The 24,905-nt window shown below is 40.2% G+C and overlaps 2 protein-coding genes across 2 annotated transcripts in view; one reads left to right on the forward strand and one right to left on the reverse strand.

The window, feature by feature from the left end:
• The window catches only part of GPC3 (glypican 3), a 456,271-nt gene that overhangs the window by 318,351 nt on the left and 113,015 nt on the right, over positions 1–24,905 (forward strand). The window contains exon 6 of the mRNA XM_012474320.2: positions 11,824–11,944. Within this exon, the coding sequence (XP_012329743.1) occupies positions 11,824–11,944 (121 nt within the window). The remainder of the gene's footprint in view (positions 1–11,823; positions 11,945–24,905) is intronic.
• Positions 3,757–4,212, reverse strand: LOC105732258 (small ribosomal subunit protein eS24-like). Its single transcript, XM_064383620.1, has one exon. The coding sequence runs from the start codon at positions 4,210–4,212 to the stop codon at positions 3,757–3,759; it is 456 nt and encodes a 151-aa protein (XP_064239690.1).

Below are 24,905 nucleotides of genomic sequence, written 5' to 3' on the forward strand. Positions count from 1 at the left end.
CATGAAGCAATATGGCCACACACTCTCAATCACCGGAGTGCAGTGGGAATCCAACACGGTCATCAGTTGGATGTTTCCTTTTGTGAAGACCAGATTTGCCACGGCGGAAACTAAATTCTGGTCCATGAAGTCCAGACTGTAGTTAGTGAGCCAGAACATTGGAAAATTCAGGACCCCCGAGTACTACAGTTCTGTGGCTCAGGACAGGGCTATGTAGATGCTTAATAGGTAAGTGTCGGATAGATGATGGCATTCAGTGGAGTAGAGAAAAGGAACTCTTGTATTCTCTAGGTAGCCGCCGGTTTCTAAAGTGGTGTGATCTGGCAGGTGGGACACATTGACAAGTTTACCTTGAAGGGCTCAGTGTAACGCCGGTCCTCAGTCAGGGGCTGCAGATTTGGGGGAAAGCCCCCAGGGGCAACAGGTTGACAAGGGTTAGGCATAGTAGCTTCGAGTCTCCACCACACAAACTGAGCATTGGTTGAGGCCTTTTATCTCGGGTCAGTTCAGTAGACATTTACTGACTGCGTACTGGGTACCAGGTACTGGGTAAGGCAGTGGGCCTAGAAATGAATACAGACAAGAGCCCCAGGACAGAGTTTAGCCCAGGAAAACACAGCTGGCAAGAGGAAATCATACCTGAACACCCAAGGCTCACTCAACAAAAACATGAAATACTGGCTTGGAGGAACAAGACTAATTCCAGAGCCCGGGGCCTGACAGGTGAGTCAGTTAAACTAACACCTTCCTGCCCTTGTCACTACTGGCTTGGGACCTGGGTAGGGCTAATTCTGCAGGTCAAGTGATCGTGGCTAAGGCCAGACGACCTGACAACAAGCAGTGTGGCAGGAATGTTTAGCTGTCTTTTAAGGTGTATCAGGAGTATGAAAACAGCTTGTTCTTTGAGTCTGATCTTTGGCGATTCTTTAACCACAGTTCAGCCAGACATTCAAAACAACACTGAGGGCCCTTTCCTCTGTTTACTACATACTCTAGAAACGCCACACACGAGCAAAATTCACCAGGCGCGCTCTTCCCTTTTCAGACTTGCCTGTCTCCCACATGTGTCTGGAGTCGGTTAAGAGTGATTGTCCAGGTGGACTTTGAGAGTCCGATCCTTCATTTTGAAGATCGCCAAATTAAAGAATGGATGTTTGTTGTGAGCCCTGAGGGGACCAGAGACACAAGAAAGCAGCGTTCTCAACAGAGAGATTTGAAAAAGCGTGTGGGCGTGTTTTCAAGAGTCATCTAATTCTTTACTTCTGACAGTTATCCAAAGTGGAAGCAGAATATTTTCTATCACCGAGAGGAGGAATATGAACTATGGGAGAAGGAGGGAGGGGAACAGGCTTCTGACACCCAAAGATGGTCATTCGGGAAACTCAAAGGGCGGTCCTGGGCCACAAGTGAATGATTACTTCTTCCGTTAACTAAAATTAATTCGGAACCATTTGAAGCCCTTTCTGATCATTTCCCCCTCAGGTGCCCTGTCTCCCGGAAGGTTTGGGAGGGCACCTTTGCTAAAATTTCCTCTCAGCTAGGCTGAAATGCTCAGTGCCAGCCATTCACACATCATTGCCCAATCGCAATGGCAAAGAAAGTTCCAATGCTTTTTCCCTTGCCCATTTTCCCTGATGATAAACCATTCCTACTCCTGCCTTGACCCATACTTTACTGAGGAGCAAACTAAAGAGAAGTGAGACTCTTCAGTTTCTTAAGTTCTCAATGTGGGGATGAAGGGATTTGAAGCTTCCCTTGGCTATTCATTGCAAGGTTTATTTCTTCTCTCTCAGGAAGCTGGGTTTTTATTATTATTACTTTTTAGAGACTGGGTCTCCTTCTGTCACCCAGGCTGGAGTACAGTGGCACCATCATGACTAACTGCAGCCTCAACCTCCTGGGCTCAAGTGTTCCTCTTGCCTCAACCTCCCAAGTAGCTGGGATCACAGGCATGTGCTAGCATGCCTGGCTAATTCGTTTTTACGTTTTGTGGAGACGAGGTCTCACTATGTTGCTCAGGCTGGTCTCCAACTCCCGGGCTCAAGCGATCCGCCCACCTCTGCCTCCCAAAGTGCTGGGATTACAGGAATGAGCCACCGTGCCTAGCAGGGGATTCTTTTCAAAAAACATTTATTGAGCATCTACTGGATTTCAGATGCCGTGTTTGGTGCTTTCACATGATAAAAATAGTAACAGCAGCCTTCATATAGAACTTTCTATGTACCTGGCATTGTTTTAAGCACATGTTATCTCAATTTGCTAACATTCATTATATCAAATAATTCTCCAAACAGTGCAGGTGGCTGGAGAATCTATAATTTTATAGAAGAGGAGACTCAACTTCTTCGAGGTTTAATTATTTGTCAAATGTCACACAGCACGGGGGATACCAACTTTGAACCCATGCCTCTGACTCCAAGGCCACTGCTCTTTCCACCACGTGACACTGCCTCTCTAAAATGTATTCTATACTTGCTGCCTCAGTAAGGCATGACTGCCAACGTGAATTTCATCTCTTAAAACAATTATTGATCATTATTTTGAACGTCAGTTACCTTCATGCAATGCCCTCATGTTGAGGTACGTGACTAGTTCCTTGCCCCCTTCTTCTTTGCTCTTCTGTTTGGGGGAAGTTACAGCTTCATTCCTGTCTCACTAGTAGTGATGCCAATAATAACTTCAGTTGCTGTTCTGTGGCCTCTGGGCCTCAGTTTGCCCCTCTGTAAGAGGAGAACATTGGGCTGAATGACTTTGAAGGTCCTTTCTAACCCTGATATTTTCATCAGTTAAAATCTAACTTAAAAACAGGTGAAGATCGTGTCTTTATGGTTTAACTTGAGTAGGACGAGAAAATGTCTGGTTCTATTTTTCTGCACTAGAAGGCCTTGATAAATGAGTTTGGGGTGATTGAGTAAGAAGTCTCTACCACACTCCTTGTTCTGTTATTCCCCACGCCCCAATTATTGAGCTTTGAATTGCACCTTTTTCTTTCTCTGTTTCTAAACACAGTTGGAGTCCTCTCCTCATCTGTATGTTCCCCTCGAAAACAGCCATCAGAGAGACACTGCTCTGGCCTCGTGTTCTGACCGCCATGCTTAGTTCTGAACAGCTTGCTTACACTTCGGGCTCTGCCTAGCTTGCAATTCTTACAAGAATTACTTTTGCTGTGCTTATTTACTTTTCTCTCTCCTTATCTCTAGCCTCTTCTGCAAAGTCAGTTTCTTCAGACTAACATTCAGGTGACCTAATCTCAGGCATTTTCTCATCCCCTTCCCCTTTCTGCTGGGGAACTATTCCCCACAGCCATGGACTCTTCTCCCTGTAGTGTGTGATACTAACTTCTCACTTTTTCCTCACCATCTCTAAAATATTCTTTGCTTCCTTGGCTTTAAGTGACTTCTTGATTATACACTGAGACAAATCTTTTAGTCCCTTCTCAAAGTAAGGTTGGAGATGGCACTGAAAATGGATTGTAATGCAGTTATTCCCTCATATAGCTAATGGCTGCTAAGTGAGAAATAGCAATGGATTTACATCCCTGGGTTTCTTTCCTAGATTTTTGCTTCCTTTCTACTGAAATCTATTTGTAATTTTCAAAAGTCTGTTGTTGGAGAACACAGGTACTTCTTGGAGTAAAGTGGACATATCTGTTTCTAGCACTCTCCTAGCTTAGCATTGGCTCTGAAGTAGTACTGCTATGCAGACAATTATGAAAGACATTTTTTTCACGTGAAAGTTTTCAGTTTATAAATCTTCTCATGAAAAATCCACAGCGGTCGCAGATAACGTCATTGCAGCACCTTCACTCCTTCGCTTTTTGCCGGCACCGACATCGGCCTTTGCAGTCCCCCTGACTTCCTTCATTCGGTTCTTGCGTTTCTTTCGTTGCTTTCTTGAGGTCTTCTTATTCTCATGCAGGCCATGTCTTGCAAGTCTACGTTTGGGTTCCTCTTTCTTTGTATAATCCAGGGAATCATCGATCATCCCAAAGCCAGTTGTCTTGCCACCACCACAATGAGTTCTAAATCCAAATACGAAGATGACATCCGGTGTAGTCGTGTACATTTTGGCTAGTTTTTCCCGAATTTCTGCCTTAGGCACGGTTGCCTTCCCGGGGTGAAGGACATTAATGACCACTCGTTTCCTCTGAAGTGGTTGGTTGGTCATGAACTTTCTAGTTCGGATAGTTACTGTGTCATTTATGATGGCCATCCATCCTCAGACAGCCAGGGAAGAGAAATATTTTTATTTAGATATGTGCACAAATAAAGAAGAAGCTAATTGTTGCTGTCTTTATTAAGCACATTTACAAATCTCAGCTCTTTTCACCTTTGCTTTATTTTACTCTGCATCTATGTAAATTAACACGGCATCATGGACAAAGGAAAGGACATTTTCTTAGGTGTCTTACTAGGATGGTTTTTCTACCCTGTTTTCTAGTTTGTCTTTAAAGCTATTTGTGCTCTTTAAATTATCCAGTTTTTGCCACAGTGATTATTGTGGCCAGAAGGGATTACATGCAATACTGAAGTTTGTCCATAAGATGGCGAAATGAGAATGTGCGATCTAACATTTTTAACCACCTAGAGCGGGGCAGCATATTAAACTTTTGTGAAATCAAATTTTTTTTGGTGGGGACCTAGTCCTTCTGAGATTGTCTCTCAAGTACTTGGAACCACTCTAATACCTAAGGGAAGAAGGAAAGTGAATATTCTAGCAGTTCCCTTGGCCTAAATCAGTACTAGCAAGTGTCAAAACTCAGCAAGATCTGTTTGAGGGTCCTTTTAAAGAAAGAGATTTATTCTAAATGTGGAACTTGTGATCCTTACCGTATGTGTTGTTAGAAAAGTCCCTGTCTGGGTGTCAGATTCTTCATCTACACAGTGAGCGGATTGGACCAGATGATCTCTGAGCGTGCTTCCATTTCAGATGATCTACATTTGAATTTGTTGATTTCCTTCCACTACACCATTGCTGCTTCAGCCAAAACAGAAATGAGAAGAAAAGATCGTCCATTTAACGCTAGCTTGACTCCATCCCTCTTCTACAAGCGCTCTCTTTGCTTCGACTGTCCCAAGACAAGCATGCACAGATGTCCTGTTTTCATGAGGTTCCTTTTCTCCTTACGGCTTCCGCACAGGTTCCCCCCCTCCCCTACCTGCTCCCCGATCCCTAACCAATCTGCCTGAACAGAAGCGTGCCCCCCTTTTCACATGACGAATAGGATTTTCTTAGTATTATGACAATCATTTTTGTGCTAAACAGATACAAAACTGGATAAGGAAGAAGACGCTGCATGTAAGGTAACACTTCTAACATCCTACATAGCATGTCCAGTTAAGAAAACATGACATTTGGGAGGTAGGAGATTGCAGTTTATTTAACTCTCTCAGTAATTTTTCCTCCTCCACTTGCTGGTATTCGTTACCAGAACCATGTCAAAGCTTCAGGAGAGAATCAGCATTTTGCAGAGGAGGATTAATTAATTTAATTACAGATGAGTATTACTAAGTAGCTAACCCATCGTTACAATCCCCCATGGCCAACAATGTCCCCATTCCTGACAGCCTTTGGGCAGTCTGTGGATAAGAAGAGTTGGGGCCACGCTGGCTCATCCTCATTCAAGGCCTGTCATGAACCACGTGCGCCAGTGGCACACAGCTAGCCTGAGGAAATGAAATGCTGAATTAATGAATTAACGTGAAGCTGCGAGGCACGCTTCACTGACTGACTTCCCTCTGGGATTGAAGGTCAGACCATGCCTGTTACGTGAAATTCTCCAGGGGCACATCACACATGTTGCCTTGCTATATAGCCAAGGTGACAAAGGCAGGGATGCATGAAGACAACGTTATCCTGCATTTGTTTTCCTGTTGTCCTTAGACATTTGAAATCTTCAAATAGTCTTTGGTATGTGTCTAGTGGCGTGGATGGTAGTGGTGGTGGTGGATTATTTATTTCTCGCTCTCCCTCTCTCTTTTTCTTTTTGAGCTGGTGTCTCACTCTGTCTCAAGGCTAGAGTGCAGTGGCACTATTTCAGCCCACTGCAATCTCTGCCTCCTGGGTTTAAGTGATTCTCTTGCCTCACCCTCCTGAGTACCTGGAACTACAGGCGTGCACCACCACACTCAGCTAATTTTTTTTTTTTTTTTTTTTTTTTTTTTTTTTTTTTTTTTAGTGGAGACAGGATTGCACCATGTTGGCCAGGATGGTCTCAATCTTCTGACCTCATGATCTGCCCGCCTTGGCCTCCCAAAATGCTGGGATTACAGGCGTGAGCCACCATGCTCGGCCAGATTATTTATTTCTCTAACTTCAACACCTTATCCCCCAAGAATACACGTATGTCACTGAATAGCATTGGCCTGCCCACCCTCACCTCCCAAACTATGGCTATTAAATAGCCATACTGTCGGATCACGACTCTCTTCAAGGGCTCTTCAAGGGCAAGTCCAGGAATCTTGCTGAATACGCTGAGAGCTGTTGTGACGAGTCCTGCTGGGAGCCTTGTAGACCATTACAGGCGACTCATCCATTGTTTCCTACAGGGGAGCAGTGGACCGGGTTGATGAGGAAATGTCAGATATTTAGTCGACATCATTTCTCTCTAAGGAAGCAAGACCAGCATAGTGGTTAAGAACCCACACAGCTGGAGATGGAGTCTCAAAGTTCACACTCCAGCTCTGCTGCAGACAAGCTGTGTGACTTTAGGCAAGTGACTTACCTTCTCTGTGCCTCAGCAGCAGCAAAAACAGTCTGCCAATAAGGTAGTCAGGAGGATTAAGTGCATGTTTTATTTTTCTTCAGTGCTTTGAACAGTATCTGGCACGGAGAAAGCACTCAGTAATGGACAGTTAGGATAAGTACCATGAGGTGCTTTGGGTGATTAAAAAGAAAAACAACAACAACTAACCAAGCGTCTGCCTTCAAAGACCTCAGAGTACATGGGGTGGCAAATGGAATGTAAAAGGAGCACTGGCAACTCAGGGCAGCGCCCACAAGGCACTTCAACTCGAGGGCAGTGAGGTCAGCATGACTCGGGTGGTTCAGGAAAGCCCTCAGTTCTCATCAGGTGAGGACTTCAGGCATCTACAGGGAAAGATAGTGAGAATTTGTATAACTTCCTTGCCTCTGGTTTGAGGGAGGGTACAACTGGTCATTTACATTCATGTTCACATCCTTACTGATATACTCTCTTTTTCAAATAGGCAGGTTGAAGTTACCTCATTGAAGAGTAGAAAATATATGGGATATATATACATATATGTTGTATATATTTTGAGACAGAGTTTCACTCTGTCATCCAGGCTGGAGTGCAGTGGTACAATCCCGGGTCACTGCAACCCCCACCTCCCAGGCTAAAGTGCTCCTCCCACGTGAGCCTCCTGGGTAGCTGGGACTGGGACTACATGCACACGCCACCATGCCTGGCTCATTTTTCTGTCTTTTGTAGAGACGGGGCTTGAACTCCATGTTGCCCAGGTGGGTCTCGAACTCCTGGACTCAAACGATCTGCCCACCTTGGCCTCCCAAAGTGCTGGGATTATAGGCATGAGCCACCACACCCAGCCAAATGGGCTATATTTAACCTAACAAAGTTGAATTGGTGACCTGATGTCAACCACCTAAGGTTTGAAGGAACTCAAGGGTGACATTGTCAACATTGCCCCAAATATGTGTTCGGTGATAAGAAAGCACCTTTAAGGAAGGACGTTAGTGATGGCCAACATAACTCTTATTAACAGAGAATTTTCCAGAGGCCCTGAGATGTGCATCTGAGTGAGCCCCACTTTTTGTTTTTCTTTTGTTTTATTCTTGTTTACCTTAAAAACAATTAATGCCTGAGAATATCATGTATAATATGGTGACTATACTTAAGAATACTGTATTGTATATTTGAGATTCACTAAGAGAGTAGTTCTTAAATGTTCTTACCACAAAAATAAGGATAACTATGTGAGGTGATGAATAGGTTAATTAGCTGGTTTGGGATAATCATTTCACAATGTGTACTTATATCAAAACATGACATTGGAAGCGTACACGTATTTAACTTTTATCAATTCTACCTCAGGAAAGCTGGAAAAACATTTTAATTAACTGCCATATAAAATCTCATTGATTATATATTTATTATAAAGGTTAAAAATGGTCATGGTAAAAAATACTTTAAATTATAGAAGTATATTTTAAAAAACAAGATTTCACTAGCATCTCCCTATTCTCACTCACTGACAGTGACTGCTCTTATCATTTGCTTATGTATCCATCTAAAATTTTTCTGGGCGTATTTGAATGTGTATAGGGTGTATAAGAGTAATGCACATTTAGACCCATTTTCACTGCAGATGCTGCTACTTGTATCTGTTATAATGTATCTCAGACTTGATTCCATATCAACACATACAGATCTACTTTGCGCTATTAATGTATTCATAGTATTTCATTCTAACATTCATTACTTTTGGGAGCCGCAGTGGCTCAGGCCAGTTGTCCTGGAGCTTGAGGAGGTGAGGCTATGCGTTCAAGGCCAACCTGGGCAATATGAGAACCTCTCATTCATTAAAAAAAAAAAAAAAATTCATTACTTTAAAAATTTGGTTCAATATTTTATCTGGCTAAGGCACAAAGGATAGAGACATGAGAAACAGAAAAAGATACTGAGAGTTGGGGGAGAGCTATCAACATACCTAAAGGATGGTGTAAGAACACAGAGTTTTTAACTCGTGCCCCTAAACTTTAGCAACTATAGGCATCAATTGGACCAGGACTTTTGGTTACTGCCTTGTGAAGTAGATGCAATAATGGCAAGTTTTAGGTCTAAGCCACAGGGCAGCTATTCCCAACACTTCTGTAACCAGAAACCATGCTTAATTTGCTAGAGTCCTTTGGGGATTTAAATAGCACATGGATAGAGCAGAACAGTAGATGTTATTTCAACTTTCAGAAAGTTTGGCAAGCTTTGAAACCCAAAGCTGTCTTTTTAAAATGGAGTCACTGTGGGATCGGGGAGCAGTGTTTAGTCCTGGCTCTTTATCCACGGCTGGGAGATAAGAAATTTTAAAAAATACATAGCTAAAGGGGCGCTTTTCTGAATGGCAGAAAATAATACAGTAGGGCCACAAAGGATCAGCTGTGGGACTAATTTGATTTAATATTTATAATGGTTTTGGAAGCTGGAGTACGGGGCAAAATCGCTAAGTTGGCAGATGTCTTTACACTATTCCAATGAGGATAAGAAGCTTCAGGAAGACACTCGTTTTATAGGAGTGGACATAAAAGTGGCTGGTAAGCTTTGATATGAAAAAGCCCAAGGATATGTCTCTAGGGACACATTCCTGAAGTTCATTTCAGAAGATTTATAATGAGCCTTACCTCTTTATCTGCAAATAAGGTCTCTGCTTCAGGCATCAGTAGGAGTTAAAGAAGAGAAGATGGGGTTGGTAGTATCATCAGAAGGTGGATGATATTTAAACGGACGGCATTATATGAACATAAAAGAGGAAGCTAGTAGTGAGCGGATTCCCACCAGATAAAGAATTTTCCTTTATGTTTCTTTAAAACAGGCCCCAAAGGCAATTGTTATGTGATGATTGGTAATCTGTGTATTCACGAATTAACTTTTAAAGTTAAATAATCTGAATGTGTTAAGCTACCATTTTAGAAGAAATGCAATCAGATGTGCTCTTCAGCATCTTTGCTACAAAATATTTTCCTTCTCAAAGGATGACTTTTAGTTATGAATGTCAGAACTAGATTTCCTGACCTCCTCTGTTACCATGCATGTTTTTCAAAGTATGTCCTTAATATTGACAGATACATTGTATCATGGATGGGGACATTAACAGAATGAGATTAGTATTCTTTGAAGTTGTGAAGTTTTCAGTAATAAAGAGATAATGCCCTATCTACCTCTCAGCTTCACAGTGTGGTTGAGAAGCTCAAATGAGCTGAGTGATATGAAACTGCTTCGTAAAGTGCTATGCAAAAATATGGTAGTGTTAATTATTATTTGTACTTCATAATTTGGGATTAGAAATATAAACTGACTCAAATCTAGGAATTTATCCTTTATAGATATAAATGCAAATGCATGAAAATCAGTATGCAAGGATGTTCTCTGCAGCATTGTTTATGTTAACAAAGTACTACAAATTATTGTTCATCAGTAAGGTATTGTATAAATAATTAATTATTGAGCCATACAGAGGAATAAGAACAAGGCAGTTCCATGTTTTCTACCATGAAAATATGTCCAAAGTATACATTTTGTTTTAGTTTTTGTTTTGAGATAGGGTCTCACTCTGTCACCCAGGCTGGAGTGCAATGGTGTGATCATAGCTCACTGCAGCCTTGACCTCCTGGGCTCAACAATTCAGCCTCCAAATGTGTGCACCACCACGCCTGGCTAATTTTTTATATTTTTTGTAGAGATGGGGTTTCACCATATTGCCCAGGCTATTCTCAAACTCCTGGGCTCAAGTAATCCTCCTGTGTCGGCCTTACAAAGTGCTGGGATTACAGGCCCAATCCAAAGTAAATATTTTAAGTGATACAAAGTTGCAAATCAGTATGAGTGGTATCATTCCAATTTGGTTAAAATTACCCATTAGCATATGTAGGTGAAAACCTCTACAAGTATATCAAACCGTTGACCATGATCTACTTTTGGAAAGACAGATTGATGGGGAACTTTACTTTGTGCCTTATTTCTGTACTTCTTGAGTTGTTTACAATGAACATTATTATTTTGTAATTAAAAATATGAATTACTGATATCAAGTTGCCCTTATAACCCTGACTATCCTATTGTAATTGGGAAAAAAGGTATATAAAGAGAGAAAAGCCCTGGGAATCTTTTCTTTGAGAAAGCATTCCATTATCAGGATCAGGAGCAAGTAAAAATAGCTCAAAACCTTTTTCTCTCTTTGGCAATGGTATTCTGGTGTTTCCACATGATGAAAGCATAAGGAATAAATGAAATCTGTTTCTTGTTTGCTTTGTTTTGCAAAATGAGGAATAATTCTATGTAGAGGTCTGGAACCATGGGTGCAATAAAGAAACCACCTCATTTGTGAATCACTGTCCCAGTTGAAGTTGGCAAAACCCCACACTGGAAGACAGAATTGCCTAGGTCTTTAAATAGTTACCCTTCTTATGATGGTGAGGATGTCCATAGCTACCTTGAAACTTCACTTCTGGAGTAAAGGCTGTGGCTTCTCCTGCAGGAGCACATTAAAATCTTCCCTTAGACTGGTGTTCTCTCCTGTCATGGAGAATGCAGAGGGAAGCTGGCAGGTGTAATTTATGCTGCAAGTAAACTTGAGAAAGCCTCCCAGCTCCATAGCCTACAGGAAATGGTGGGAGGAGGAAGAAGGGAAGGAAGAGGTAAAGAACATGGAAGACTCTCTCTCTTTCAAATGAGTAGAAGGCTCACACTGAGTGAAGGTTCATTCTGTGTGCTTCACTGTCCATGACCTGAACGTCCCCTAGCACAGGTCTAATCACTCTGCCTTGTCACTGGCCCTTGCTCTTCTAGACTCTCCACTAGACTGAGAGCACCATAAGGGCACAGACCTCGTCTGTCTTGTTCATTGTTGTATCCCCGACATGTAGAACAAAAAAGGATGTTGAATATATTTGTTGACCGTTGAATGAATATTCTTTTAGTGTAAATAGACAGTATGTGAAGTCGTCTACTTTTGCACCATGAAGTCATCTCGTGGATTGTGGTCAGCCTGATTGTTGATGCCAAATACAATTGGCTTTTCCTTTGTTTGGGACTTTCTTTGACAAACCTTTTCTTTACCTTCACCTTTACAGATACAGCCAAAAGGCGGCAAGGAATGGAATGAAAAATCAGTTCAACCTCCATGAGCTGAAAATGAAGGGCCCTGAGCCAGTGGTCAGCCAAATTATTGACAAATTGAAGCACATTAACCAGGTATGTGGAATGTAAAATAAAATAATAAAAAGTAGAAATGACTAGAGAGAGAGAGAGAGAGAGAGAGAGAGAGAGAGCTTCTACTGTTCAAACTATATTCTTGGGCTTTTAGAGAGGCTATTATTCATTTTTCTTCCAATAGTTTTTCTGCTTAAAAGGACTTCTGGCCTTCATTTTTTACACCAGTTTTAAATTATAAAGACGATATTGCAATATGAGGGATAGCTTGGAAAATAGAGGGAAAAATATTTCTCACAAAAATCCCACTACTCTATCCCAACTGTTTGCATTTTCACATGTTCTCTTCTAATATTTGTCTAGAAAGGCACACTCATATAGACGTTTTCCATAATCAGAAATCCACAAGTGATTTGTAGTTCTGAAAATTAATACTATCTTGATAATACTTTTTCATGTTGCCACAAATCTTTTTGTTATTGTTATTGTTGTTTTGTATTGTTTTGGGACGGGGTCTTGCTCTGTTGCCCAGGCTGGAGCACAGTGGCGCAATCTTGGCTTACTGCAGTCTGGACCTCCTGGGCTCAAGATATTCTCGTGCCTCAGCCTCCCGAGTAACTGGTACTATAGACATGCACCACCACACCTGGCTAACTTTTAATTTTTTTGGTAGAAATTAGATCTCACTATGTTGCCCAGGCTGGTCTCGAACTCCTAGGCTCAAGCAATCCTCCTGCATTGGCTCCTCAAAGTGCCTGGTCCCACACAAATCTTTATATTAATTATTTGTTATGGCTGCATAATATTCTGTTGAGTATTCATCATCTTTAACATAATTAATCAGCATGCTTTTGCTGGATATACAGGTCGCTTCAAATTTTTGCCATCATAAAAAAAGGTACCTCCTTATACAGAGTGCTTTATCCTGCTCTTAGCTTATTTTCTTAAAATGCTAAAGTTATTGGGTCAAAGGATATGAGCAATTTAAATGCATGTCTCCAAATTGCTTTTCAATGAGAATGTATCAGTTTTCACTGCCACCAGCAAGACATGAGAGGTCCAGTTTCACTGCATCCTTGCCAGCTTCTGACTCAGTGCCATGCAGAGACACCCACAGATTCCCTTGACCTGTACACATAGTTTTTCCTCTCATAAGAAGTTTAGTAACAAGACACAAATAGAAGTTAGTTGTACCATCTGCTTGTGATTGCTTTGTGGCCACAATAAAAATGCCACCAAAAAGGCATATACCAGATTGACAGTGTTCCTGCCCCATGATCCATGGGTGGGAGGACTCTGGTCTCACTGACTTCTATTTGTAGTTTAGGAAGAACTTAATGAAACTGAAATCTTTTTGTAAGACAGAGGTTTTAATACAAAGACATTGGCATGATTTTTTAAAATACAGATTCTAGCAGTGAAATTTTTGTAGTTCTTTAAAAATACTTAGAAGGGCTTTTTAAGAGTAGTATATTTTTCACTACAATTGCATTGTGAAAGTATTGACAACATGCTTGGATTTAAACTCCTCCAGCATTAGCTGTTAGTGCTGCTGAGCACATGATAATGACAGTGTCTACCTAACTCAGCCTTTTTTTGTGTGAAAGTACAACTTTACTAAGTTCTATCAAGCCTTGCTAGATACAGTGTGATTATTTCAAAATGCACCTCTGAGGGGATCAGAGCACAGACAATAGAAAATGCTTACTACTGAGTTGAGAACATGATATGCCTCACTTGGGGACAGTGGTACAAATTATCTCAAACCAAATGTGTCTATGCTCAACTGGTTAGACCCCAATACTGGTGAGGCCAAAATCTCAGTTTCCATCACTGTGCCCCTAATCCTAAATGAGGAATATTGTCAACAGGTCCCTTGGGTCAACAGACTTTAAGGATTACCTACAATGTACTCAGCCAGGTGCCAGGGACTTTGGGCGTTCAAAGGAAGTCGAGTCCTCTGTCCTCACAGCCTCCTTGAGAGAGGAAGCACAAGCATAGAAAGTGGTTAAATAAAGATAAAGGGCAGCCTGTGATGCAGAGCCTGAAGAGGGGTGCTGCTCATCAGTTTTGGGTGATATGATTAGGCTAGTGGGAAGATTGCAGAGAGGGGCAAGTGTTAAGATCGTCAGCCATAAGCAATGAGTAGGGTTTGAGTAGGTAAAGACAAGCAAGGGAGGGGCAGTCATAAAAAAAATCGGGTGAAGACCTGTGCGTGGACCACACCCTAGCAAATGGGAAACCTGCATCAAAAATGGGCTTCAATGTGATCTGGCAGTCACTAAAAAATATTTGTAGCAAGCCCTTTCAGCAAAGGTTTTCGGCACAGTAGAAAGAATATAGGCTTTGGATCCAAATGGATCTGAATTCAGTTATAGATTTTACTAGACAAATAACCTTGGGTAAATCAGTTAACCTCTTTGAGCTTCAGTTCTCCCATCTGTAGTATGATAAAGGTATAAAAAGTTCCAGTGTATCAGTATTATATACATATATAATATGCATATATATATCTATTATATAATATGCATATGTTACATATATATAATATATGCAGTGTATATATATTATATACATATACATAGATATATGTAATTACATGTGCATGACAGGCACTTAATATATGACAGTTAGTTATGAGAATTATGTTTAGGATTTTCTCTATAGGCAGGACTTGAGTTTGAAAGAAAGTTTCAGTACTTTCTGCTAGTCTAATTCTTCTCCCTGAGTTTTGTATGTTTGTAGATCCCTTTGATGCATCTCTTGTTTCTCTTTTTTTTAAAGAATTTTTTACATGATCTTTATTTTTTATTTTCATTTTTTATTTTGCTTTTAAGTTCTGGAGTACATGTGCAGATCTTGCAGGATTGTTACATAGGTATACACATGCCGTGGTGGTTTGCTGTCTCCATCTCCCAGTGACCTACATTAGGTATTTCTCCTAATGTTATCCCTCCCCAATCTCCCCACCCCCCACTATCCCTCCCCTAGCCCCCCACCCCCCAACAGACCCCAGTGTGTGATGTTCCCCTCCCTGTGTCCATGTGTTCTCATTGTTCAACACCCACTTATGAGTGAGAACATGTGGTGTTTGGTTTTCTGCTCTTGTGTCAGTTTGCTGAGAATTATGGTTTCCAGATTCCTCCATGTCCCTACAAAGGACATGAACTCACCCTTTTTTATGGCTGCATAGTATTCCATAGTGTATATGTGCCACATTTTCTTTATCCAAACTACCATTGATGGGCATTTGGGTTGGTTCCATGTCTTTCCCATTGTAAACAGTGCCGCAAGGAACATACGTGTGCATGTGTCTTTATGATAGAACGATTTATAATCCTTTGGGTATATACCCAGTAATGGAATTCTTGGGTCAAATGGTATTTCTATTTCTAGATCCTTAAGGAATCTCCACACTGTCTTCCACAATGGTTGAACTAATTTACACTCCCACCAACAGTGTAAAAGCGTTCCTATTTCTCCATATCCTCTCCAGCCTCTGTCTCCAGATGTTTTAATGATCGCCATTCTAACTGGTGTGAGATGGTATCTCAATGTGGCTTTGATTTGCATTTCTCTAATGACCAGTGATGATGAGCATTTCTTCATATGTTTGTTGGCTGCATAGATGTCTTCTTTTGAAAAGTGTCTGTTCACATCCTTCGCCCACTTTTTGATGGGATTGTTTTTTTCTTGTATATTTGTTTTAGTTCTTTGTAGATTCTTGCTATTAGCCCTTTGTCAGATGGGTAGCTTGCAAACATTTTTTCCCATTCTCTTGGTTGCCGGTTCAATCTAATGATTGTTTCTTTTGCTGTGCAGAAGCTCTTAAGTTTAGTTAGATCCCATTTGTCTGTTACGGTTTTTGTTGCCATTGCTTTTGGTGTTATAGTCATGAAGTCCTTGCCTATGCCTATGTCCTGGATGGTATTGCCTAGGTTTCCTTCTAGGTTTTTTATGGTGTTAGGTCTTATGTTTAAAACTTTAATCCATCTGGAGTTGATTTTTGTATAAGGTGTAAGGAAGGGGTCCAGTTTCTGCTTTCAGCACATGGCTAGCCAGTTTTCCTAACACCATTTATCAAACAGGGAATCATTTCCCCATTGCTTGTTTTTGTCAGGTTTGTCAAAGATCAGATGGTTGTAGATAGGTTGTGTTGCCTCCGAGGCCTCTGTTCTGTTCCATTGGTCTATATCTCTGTTTTGGTACCAGTACCATGATGTTTTGATTCTTTCTCTTTCTCTACCATATTGTCTCCTTCTTTTCCTCTCCTTTAACTTTCAGCCACAAAAGCTGAAACCAGCTCACAGGTAGGGAGGTGTACATAGAGTGAGAAAGGTCACTATGACAATTCCTTTATCCTGCGTAGCTCTGGCCATAAATAAGTGTGTGAACATTTTCAGTTTCCATACAAATACCATTGAGCAGTCAATTAATTCTCATTGATAAACCAGTTCTACCTGTTTCAGTTGAGCTGTTAAAATTGGTTGGCCTCCAAACACCCACATTGATTTTTTTTCTCATCTGTGTTGCTTTATATAGCCAAAACACATTTTTTCAGTCCTTAACTAAAATTCAGATTTTGGCCGTGATTCGATCTGAAAGTGGGATGATTTAGGGAAGTCATAAAGAAAAAAGTTATGATGATGATGATGATGATGATAATGTGTTGTCTTTGTATAGCATTTACCCATATTTCAAAGTGATGTCATGTTCTAAAGTCTCACTGCTTAGAAAAAAAAATCCAACCTGGAATTATATAAGATATAAAACTGTGACAAAATCTTTCCTAGAACTCATTATTACTCTTAAACCTTATCTCATTTTCACTGTTTTTTGGGAGGTTAGTGATAAATAATGTTTATCCTTTTTATAGTAAGAGAAACTGAGACAGAAAGCCATTAATGGCTGTGTAGACATGCTGTCAAATGATCCAGTAAGTTCAGTTGAAAATTCAGTCAATCATGCAGATGTTTCCTATACACTGCCAAACATCTGGATTCACTGAATGCCTGACTAAATCGGCCTAAAGCTTTGGTGATAGGAAGGTAGAATCAAGTTAACTTTTCCAAGTTCACATGTAATTGAGTGGTGAATCTGAGAATGTGATGTTATTTTCCTAAGCCCTTTGCTCAGTGCTGCATGTATTAAAACTACAATAGCATGCTCCAAGATACATATCTATTATTACAGAGATAATTTCTCTCTCTCTCTCTCTCTCTCTGCATGTATGCCCCATGTGTGTCCATCCAGATGAACTATAGCTAGGACATTTGTGAGCACATCCCAAAATAGCTTTTCACTTTGTTTCCTGGGAATTCTCAGCTGCCTCCTTGCAGGTTATGGTTACTGTTGATAGCACTGGAAATAATATACTCACTCAGGGAATAAAGTAACATTATTTTCATATTGACAGCCCCATGATGTAACCTTGAGGGGATAGATTCAGGGTCAGGCTCAGGCCCCTTTCCTGGGAAGGCCTACAGGTGTGGAATGTCCTTCCCTCCTCCTTTCAAGCCAGAGTTCATGTGTAACATTCCCACTATCGGAAATGAGGACCTTTTTATTTCCTTTTCAGTTTCTAATTTGTATGAGGATTTATTGTCTTGTGTTAGGAGAGGAATTGAACTCTTTTACATCTTCAGTGTCAGTCCTGGAATTTGCTAGGCCATATTGCTTTAAAAACAACAACAACAAAGTTTTATTTTTGCTAGTGTCATTCTGCTCTAGGCTCCTGCATGGAGAGAAGACTCCACAATTACCAAAAATGATCATGACACATCCTTACTCATGTGATTCTGTGGGCCATTTATTCCCTAACCTAGTTTTGTTGTTAACTTTTCCTCTCTCTTTAAGAATAGTTATATAGTTAGTGCTAATTTAGCAGTCCCTAAACTGCCACAGGAGTTATTGTTCCCAAGGAAAATCTATCCATTTATTGTTTCCTCATTTCAGTTCAGGTTCAAATGAAATGCCAGAAATTGTTTTCCTGCCTGTTGTAAACAGTTGAAGCCAGAGCAGTCAATACCTGCCCATTTGGTGTCAGAGCTTTTCATTCAAAGTTAGATAAAGTCTCATCTGTTTGGGATGGTTGAAATGTCCTGCTGAATGGTGGGGGAGTGGACGAGATGGCCTCTTAAGATTCCTTCCAGCTGTGTGATTCCATGATTTGTGGCTCAAGGTCAGGCTTTAACCCAGCATCCTCTTGTGAACAAGTCTTGTGACTTTATTCTCTGCTCCGCCACTCTTTTTAAAACACCCTGTTCCCAGGTCACCCCTTTCCACTTTGTAACCTCTCATCTTTTCAGAGGTTGTTCCCACCAGTCTTCCAGCCTGGGCAGATGGAACTTAAACTTGCCCTTCCCCCCACCCAATTCTTCTGTTCTGCCTTGTTCTCATTAGGCTATGAAAACATTAAACTATAAAAACAGTTTTGCATTTATCACCCCTAGGTTTCCCTCCTCCAGGGCCAGATAGGTGACCTGTTTTCGAATAATGTTAATCATGTGATTCTATATGAATGATAACAATTCTGCCACATATTTGCATAGCACAATTCAGTTTGCAAAGCTCTTTCCTATCCATTAGATAACGTGATCTTCATAACCACTCGGAGAGGAAAGCAAGGCAGGCATTAATACTTACATTTCCCAGATGAAGAAACTGTGGGCATTAGAAGTCTACTGATTTCCATACAGTAAGTGGTAGAGCTAGACCTAGAATTCAGACTACTGATTTCATTCTCTGCGCACTTTCCTTTACTTATGCCAAGACACGGCACACCTATTAGGAAGATCTATATAGAAAAGATGTGCAGAGTACAAATAACAAAAACTCCTTAAATTGTGGTCTGATAATTTTCAATTGCCGAATATGGTAATTTCTATGGCTGAAGCTCTAAAATCAGTGGCAAAGAAAAATTAAGCACATTGTTTACTAAATTTCAATTGGTGAGATTCTTGCAAAACTAACCACCACATTGTATGGTGTGGAAACAGAGGAACTTTGTGGCATGAGTTTGAGTTATAAATAGCAGAAGAACTTTCTGTTAGCAAGCCCTAATTCACAGAATGATGTTAAATGGTCAAAGATAATTAAAGGCTGGGTGCGGTGGCTCACGCCTGTAATCCCAGCACTTTGGGAGGCCAAGAAGGGTGGATCATGAGGTCAGGAGTTTGAGGCCAGCCTGACCAACATGGTGAAACCCTGTCTCTGTTAAAAATACAAAAATTAGACAGGCATGGTGGCGCTCACCTGTAATCCCAGGTACTTAAGAGGCTGAAGCAGGATAATCACTTGAACCTGGGGGGCAGAGGTTGCAGTGAGCCAAGACTGTGCCACTGCACTCCAGCCTGGGTGACAGAGCAAGACTCCGTCTAAAAAAAAGAAAAGATAATTAAAAAATGTAGAACAGACACTGAAATGTCTCCACTTCCATCCCCCTCTGCAAACACCAGAAAAGTATTTTTAAGATGCCTGGCAGACTCTAGTACAATGAAGACACTAACTTTTGAGATAGAAAGTTAAAATGTTTAATAAGTTAATTAGTAAAGCTGTTAAATGCCAAAGGAGCACTCAGGACATTCCTTAGCACATGATTAAAAAAAAAAAATGTTTAAAACGAATCCCAGGCATAATGGAAAACTTGTTTTCATAGTCTTCTCACAATAACACCAGTGAGAGTTGTCAAACACTGGCCTAGTGCAATGGTTGCTAGAAAAGCCAATATTGATCTAAAATTTCTAAATAAGAGGAGAAACCTTTTGAAAGTCAATTTTAAATAAAAGACCTTCCCAAATGGAATTATGTCCCAGTCAGTGTCTGTCTTGTTCACATACAAGTAACATGGCAGAACTCTAAAAATTGCCATTTTATTTCCATATGGAGCCAGAATGTGTGTGTGTGTGTGTGTGTGTGTGTGTGTGTGTGTGTGTGTGTGTGTGAAGTACAGAGTACCTACAATGGCATGTTAACAAGAGCCAGTGAATGACTCCTGAGTCACAAAAGGACAATGTGAGTTAAATACCAGACTTAGACTCTGTGGAGCTAACATTATTTCATGAAGTGAAAGGGAATTAGCTGATATATTCCAAAACAGATCCATCATTAAAAATTCTTCTGTCATTTCGCCTAATAGCCTGAAAAATAATTACGATGTCTGGTGGCTTTGGGGAGCATGTGTTTTTAATATCTTAATTACTATATACAGTTTAATAACACTGCACCAAGAAGAATTCCCAAGTATTTCATATTAAATTTCTTGAAAATGAACTATTTACTATACTTAGAATACACAGGATTAAAGGTACTTAAATGAGGTCATGTGTTTTAGTTCTTGCATATTAAATTAAATTACTCAAAAATGGAAGATGAGTCAGGAATGGCGAGCCAAAGTGTTGTTGGTATTAGTGTTGTGGTCATGTTGATTGAGCAATGGAGGGAAATACATGAACTTTTCTCATTACAGTATTGTATTCTTTCATAGCATATTTTTAGTTGGAAGTGTTAGCAATGGCGAAACAAGTTCTACCTATGAAAAGAGAATTCTGTCAAACAATATAGACTACCAGGTTTATGAAGTTTAGAAATACATTTCTAAATTATCTGTGAAATTGAAATATGCCACCATATTTTTCAATAAACAGGTACGAATACTTGCTCCCTAAAATGTCTGCAGTTACAAACATTTGCTATATGAAGTATATATTGGTGTATGTGTATGTATGTGTATATGTGTATTCAAATACGATTTCAGAAATTAACTTAGATATATTTATGAATATGTATCTTGCTCCTAGACTGTAAGCTCCCTAAGTGTGTGAGCACATATTTCTTTGTATCCCATGGCACCTAACACAGTAGCATATACAAAGTAGACCCTCAATATATAGACTTTACTAATTGATCAGTCAATTCAAAGGATGTAAACTTTGCTGTCCTCAACTCATTTCTGAATTTAGATTTCATTTAAAGCACTTTTCACATTCAATAATAGCCAGTGTCTGTGCTAAAGGGCAGAATTACATAAGTGTAGGATCATAGGGTCTAACCCTTTGATTTTACGGAGGAAGTTAAAAGCCAAGAGAGGGAAATGACTTATCCAAAGTCATACTACTGGTAAATGACAACACTGGAACTGGGAAATGAATTGGTTAATATTCTATGGCACCATTTGCTTTGCTTCCAAAGGATTTTACATGATGCAAACATGCTTGCAAGTACACAAACACATTTTCTTAGAGTAAGTACTCCAAATCATGGCAGAAGCCCATACTTCAGAAGTTCATCTTTGGAACAAAAGGCCACACAGCAGGAACAATGAACTTGCTAATTATTTATCACTTATTTTGAATATTAACTAGGTTTGGGCCTAACAAGGATACCTTAGTACCCAACTGCCTCAGTGGGCAGTTGTACCGGGTGGGGAGGTCTCTGCTGGGATCACTGAACCAAAGGAAAGCAGAATCAGCAAGACCTGTTGCTCATGGCCTTGCACCCACTCACAGAGTCTGACTCAGACTCACGTTCTCATTCAGGGTCAGTCATCCTTTCACTCTCATCCCCTGGATCTCAACTCCTCCACCTTCCTGGACATCCTATAATAATTTATCTCGTGCCTCCTTCCTCCTTCCAGAATGACAAAATTAGTATCGTATTAGTCAGTGGGCTTATGTGCCAGATAGCTCAGTTGTTTAGGGCAGTGTATTCAGATTGTGTTCCATAGGGAATGTGGGAGAGGTGCTGTGGAGGTTGTTCTAAGTCCCCCATTCCTATTTTAACCAGAGCAGCTCCATTTTTAAAAATCTTTACATATTGGTCTTCTAAGTAAGATTTCACTTAAAGGGGTCCAACTGCAAAAATAACAAAAATCTTAGATGCCCTTAAAGCTAACATTAAAGGTTTAATCCCATAGGAGCCATTTCATAATTTGAGTGGTCAATGGAGGTACTAAATATCTATAATACATAAGGAAGTCACAGCATGCCCTCCAGTCCCCATCAGCCACCTCCTAAAATGAACTGTGGGTCAGAATGGAGACCAAATGGGAGAATGTGAATGGCTTGGTGGTAACATTATTGAAGTGATAGCTAAAGGCTCATGTTCTAGTACTAGTGAATGAGAAGTGGTTTCTTTAAAGCTGATGACCAATATATCTGAGTTTTCTTTGCCCATGTCATTAGGATTCTAACAAAATCCAATGAGAACAAAGTACTGAGCTGAGCTCTTTTGCCTTGAACTAGCTCGTCTATGTTGTGCAGTCTTGTGTTAACTGGCCCAACCAAATGTTTGGTCTTGGTCCCTTAAGCCTATGGCTATTTGAGACCCAGCTTTCAACTGTAAATTTATTTGACACATAACAAGGAATGTTTCCAAATTCTGTATGGGCTCAATGTTGGTACATAGTGAAGGTAAAATGATACTGAGGTTAATTCTGTATTCCTAAATGTGTGCTTTCCTTTCATAGTGACCACAGTGATTTTCTGTAGCAGTTTTTAAGTAGAGTATCTCCAACAGAGTTCTAATTAATATCCAAAATACAAATTACATTATTATTCATATGCACTGGATCTTATTGGATAATTTCTTAACTATGGTCTTCTTTTCTTTGTTTAATAAGTTGATCTAGATATTTTTTTCATAGTCTCTATTTTGCTAAGTTATCACTTCTCAGAGTAATATCTATTCTGTATTATGGACAAGCACCTGACGAGACCAATAAAAGCTTAGAGAATTACTCTTGTGATATGTCACAAAAATGAGGTCAAAGTTCAGGTTAGTTATATTCCAGGGCACTGAGGATTCTTATGGTGATTATCACAGTATCACTGTTATTAGACTTTGAAGCATCACAACGAATTGGAGAAGAGCCAAAAGACCAGAGACTGGTACAATTGTTTACCGTCACCTTCAATAAGGGATGGAAATTGGATTGTGGACGCCACAAACCAGAAAGTCTGGTATCACTTAACAAAATTCGAGATTAGATTCCTGAGAGCATGAACTCTTGGAAGTAACCATGCTGGTTACAAGTAGCCTCTGTGGACTCACCAAGCCCTTTCCCCTTATATGTGCATGCGTGCACATGCCTTGTTTATTTATTTTTTCTTCTGAGAACTGTCACGAGAGCACATGCCTTACTGATCAGAGGAATGGCATAGACGTGCTGTGTCTAGATTTTAGCAAGGTGTTTGACAGAGAGTCCTATGATTTGTTTTAAAACAAGTAAGGAGAAACGTTGGCTAACTGATCATCTAGTTGAATACATATATAGCTAATTAGTTACCAAATCTGAAATGTATCAATATGAGCCCAGAGTGAGGCCTTTAGTTATTAACTTTGTCCTTAGCCCCTTACTGCCTAAAGTTTTTACCAGTGACTTAACTGAAGATAGAGAAGGCATACTTCTAATATTTAGTGATGGCCTGATGCTAGGTGGGGGTTAGTGAATACATAGATAACACAATCAGGATGCAAAAATATCTGAGTAGGCTGCAATGACAGGAGAAAACTAGCAGGGTACTATCCCCGTGGGGTAAATGTGAAACATTACATGTAGATTCACAAACATGAGTGCCTAAGCATGATAGGGGAAACCCAGTTTAGCACACACGTTAGTTTTTAGTCATGATGGAAACAGCTATGAAACCTTCACTGACTCAAAACAACATCCCCCAAATATTGTAATCGTTTAGCAACACTCTTGATGGTGTTGCCGTTATTGGCAGGAAGAGAGAGATACATATTTACATGTGTGTTGAGGTGGGAGAGAGAGACATGGAAGTGACTAGAAAAATGCTCTCCACCCTGTTTAAAGGTTAAAACAGACTGTTTTGGGATTGATGTTCACTGCTCCACACGAATTTTTATTATGCCATTACTACCTGTTTTAGTTGTAAAGCCTCACTGGTATGCGACTGAGAGTCTCAGTGAGACATTTGAGAGCCACAGCACTAGATTATTTAGTTTGAGAGAAGGAACAAAGGCTTTAGAGCCAAATAAATCTACATTTAATTCCCAGATTTGTCATTTTGTAGTTACTTGGCTTTAGGCCAAATTACTTAACTTCTCTATACTCAAGCTTCCTAATCTGTGAAATGGGTATACTATCATCTATCTTGAAAAGTTAAGACAAATATTAGGGATAACGTATATGGTAGGCAGTCAATAAATTCTAGATACTGTTTTTGTTCATTTTATTACAATATGAAGAGTTGGCATAAGGGCAAGTCAAGAGTCACCTTTTAAGTGACTTGATTCTCTGTGCCTCAGTTTATCAATTTCTGGAATGGAGAGACTACATCTTTTCTAGTTTGGAGTGTTGTTTAAATGATTTAAAAATTCTAAATATAATAATCTAAATTCTAAAGATTCTTAGAAAAATATATCTAGCCAACCTTCAACAGATTTTTGAACTATTTAAAGATTAGTTTGGCTCAAAGCAACTGAATGGAAAATGAAGATGATTATATATATGTGTGTGTGTGTGTGTGTGTGTGTGTGTGTGTGTGTGTGTGTGTGTGTGTGTTTAAATCAAGTTCTTCAGATTTTCCCAAGTTTGAACTCTGCCCTGAAGTAGGGGCTCTATAAATAGGCAGGCTGCCCTTGGAGACCAGCTTAGAGATTTTACCACATGATCCAGAAGTCCCATTTTAATCTTCAGCCCTACCAGGACCTTTCATGGAAGGATGGTATCAAGTGGAGAGACTTCAGAGCTATAAAGTTCAGGGCAAGTTAATCTGCATTCCTTTTGCATTTTGCTGTCTGGTTGAAGATGGTGAGAGGTTCCTATATTTAAAACCCGGCTGACATGATATCCTTAGAATGATTTTGAGTGGCATATAATATGTTTGTGAGTGTGTGTGTATTTCACATGCCAACAGAGCAGAAACAATTCACGGGGCTTGTGGCTACTGAGCTTTCTTGAGATACCATCACTCTCAGCTGTTGGGGTGATGTCACAGATACCAGCGACACTGCCTAGGCCCAAATTCCCAAAGCTCTT

This window comes from Aotus nancymaae, unplaced genomic scaffold (genome assembly GCF_030222135.1).
Source record: "Aotus nancymaae isolate 86718 unplaced genomic scaffold, 86718_ANA_hifiasm-v0.15.2.pri h1tg000004l, whole genome shotgun sequence".
Lineage (NCBI taxonomy): Eukaryota > Metazoa > Chordata > Mammalia > Primates > Aotidae > Aotus > Aotus nancymaae.

Bases quoted from the DNA above. Each gene is read 5' to 3' on its own strand.
- LOC105732258 (XM_064383620.1), bottom strand. From the start codon at position 4,212: ATGGCCATCATAAATGACACAGTAACTATCCGAACTAGAAAGTTCATG.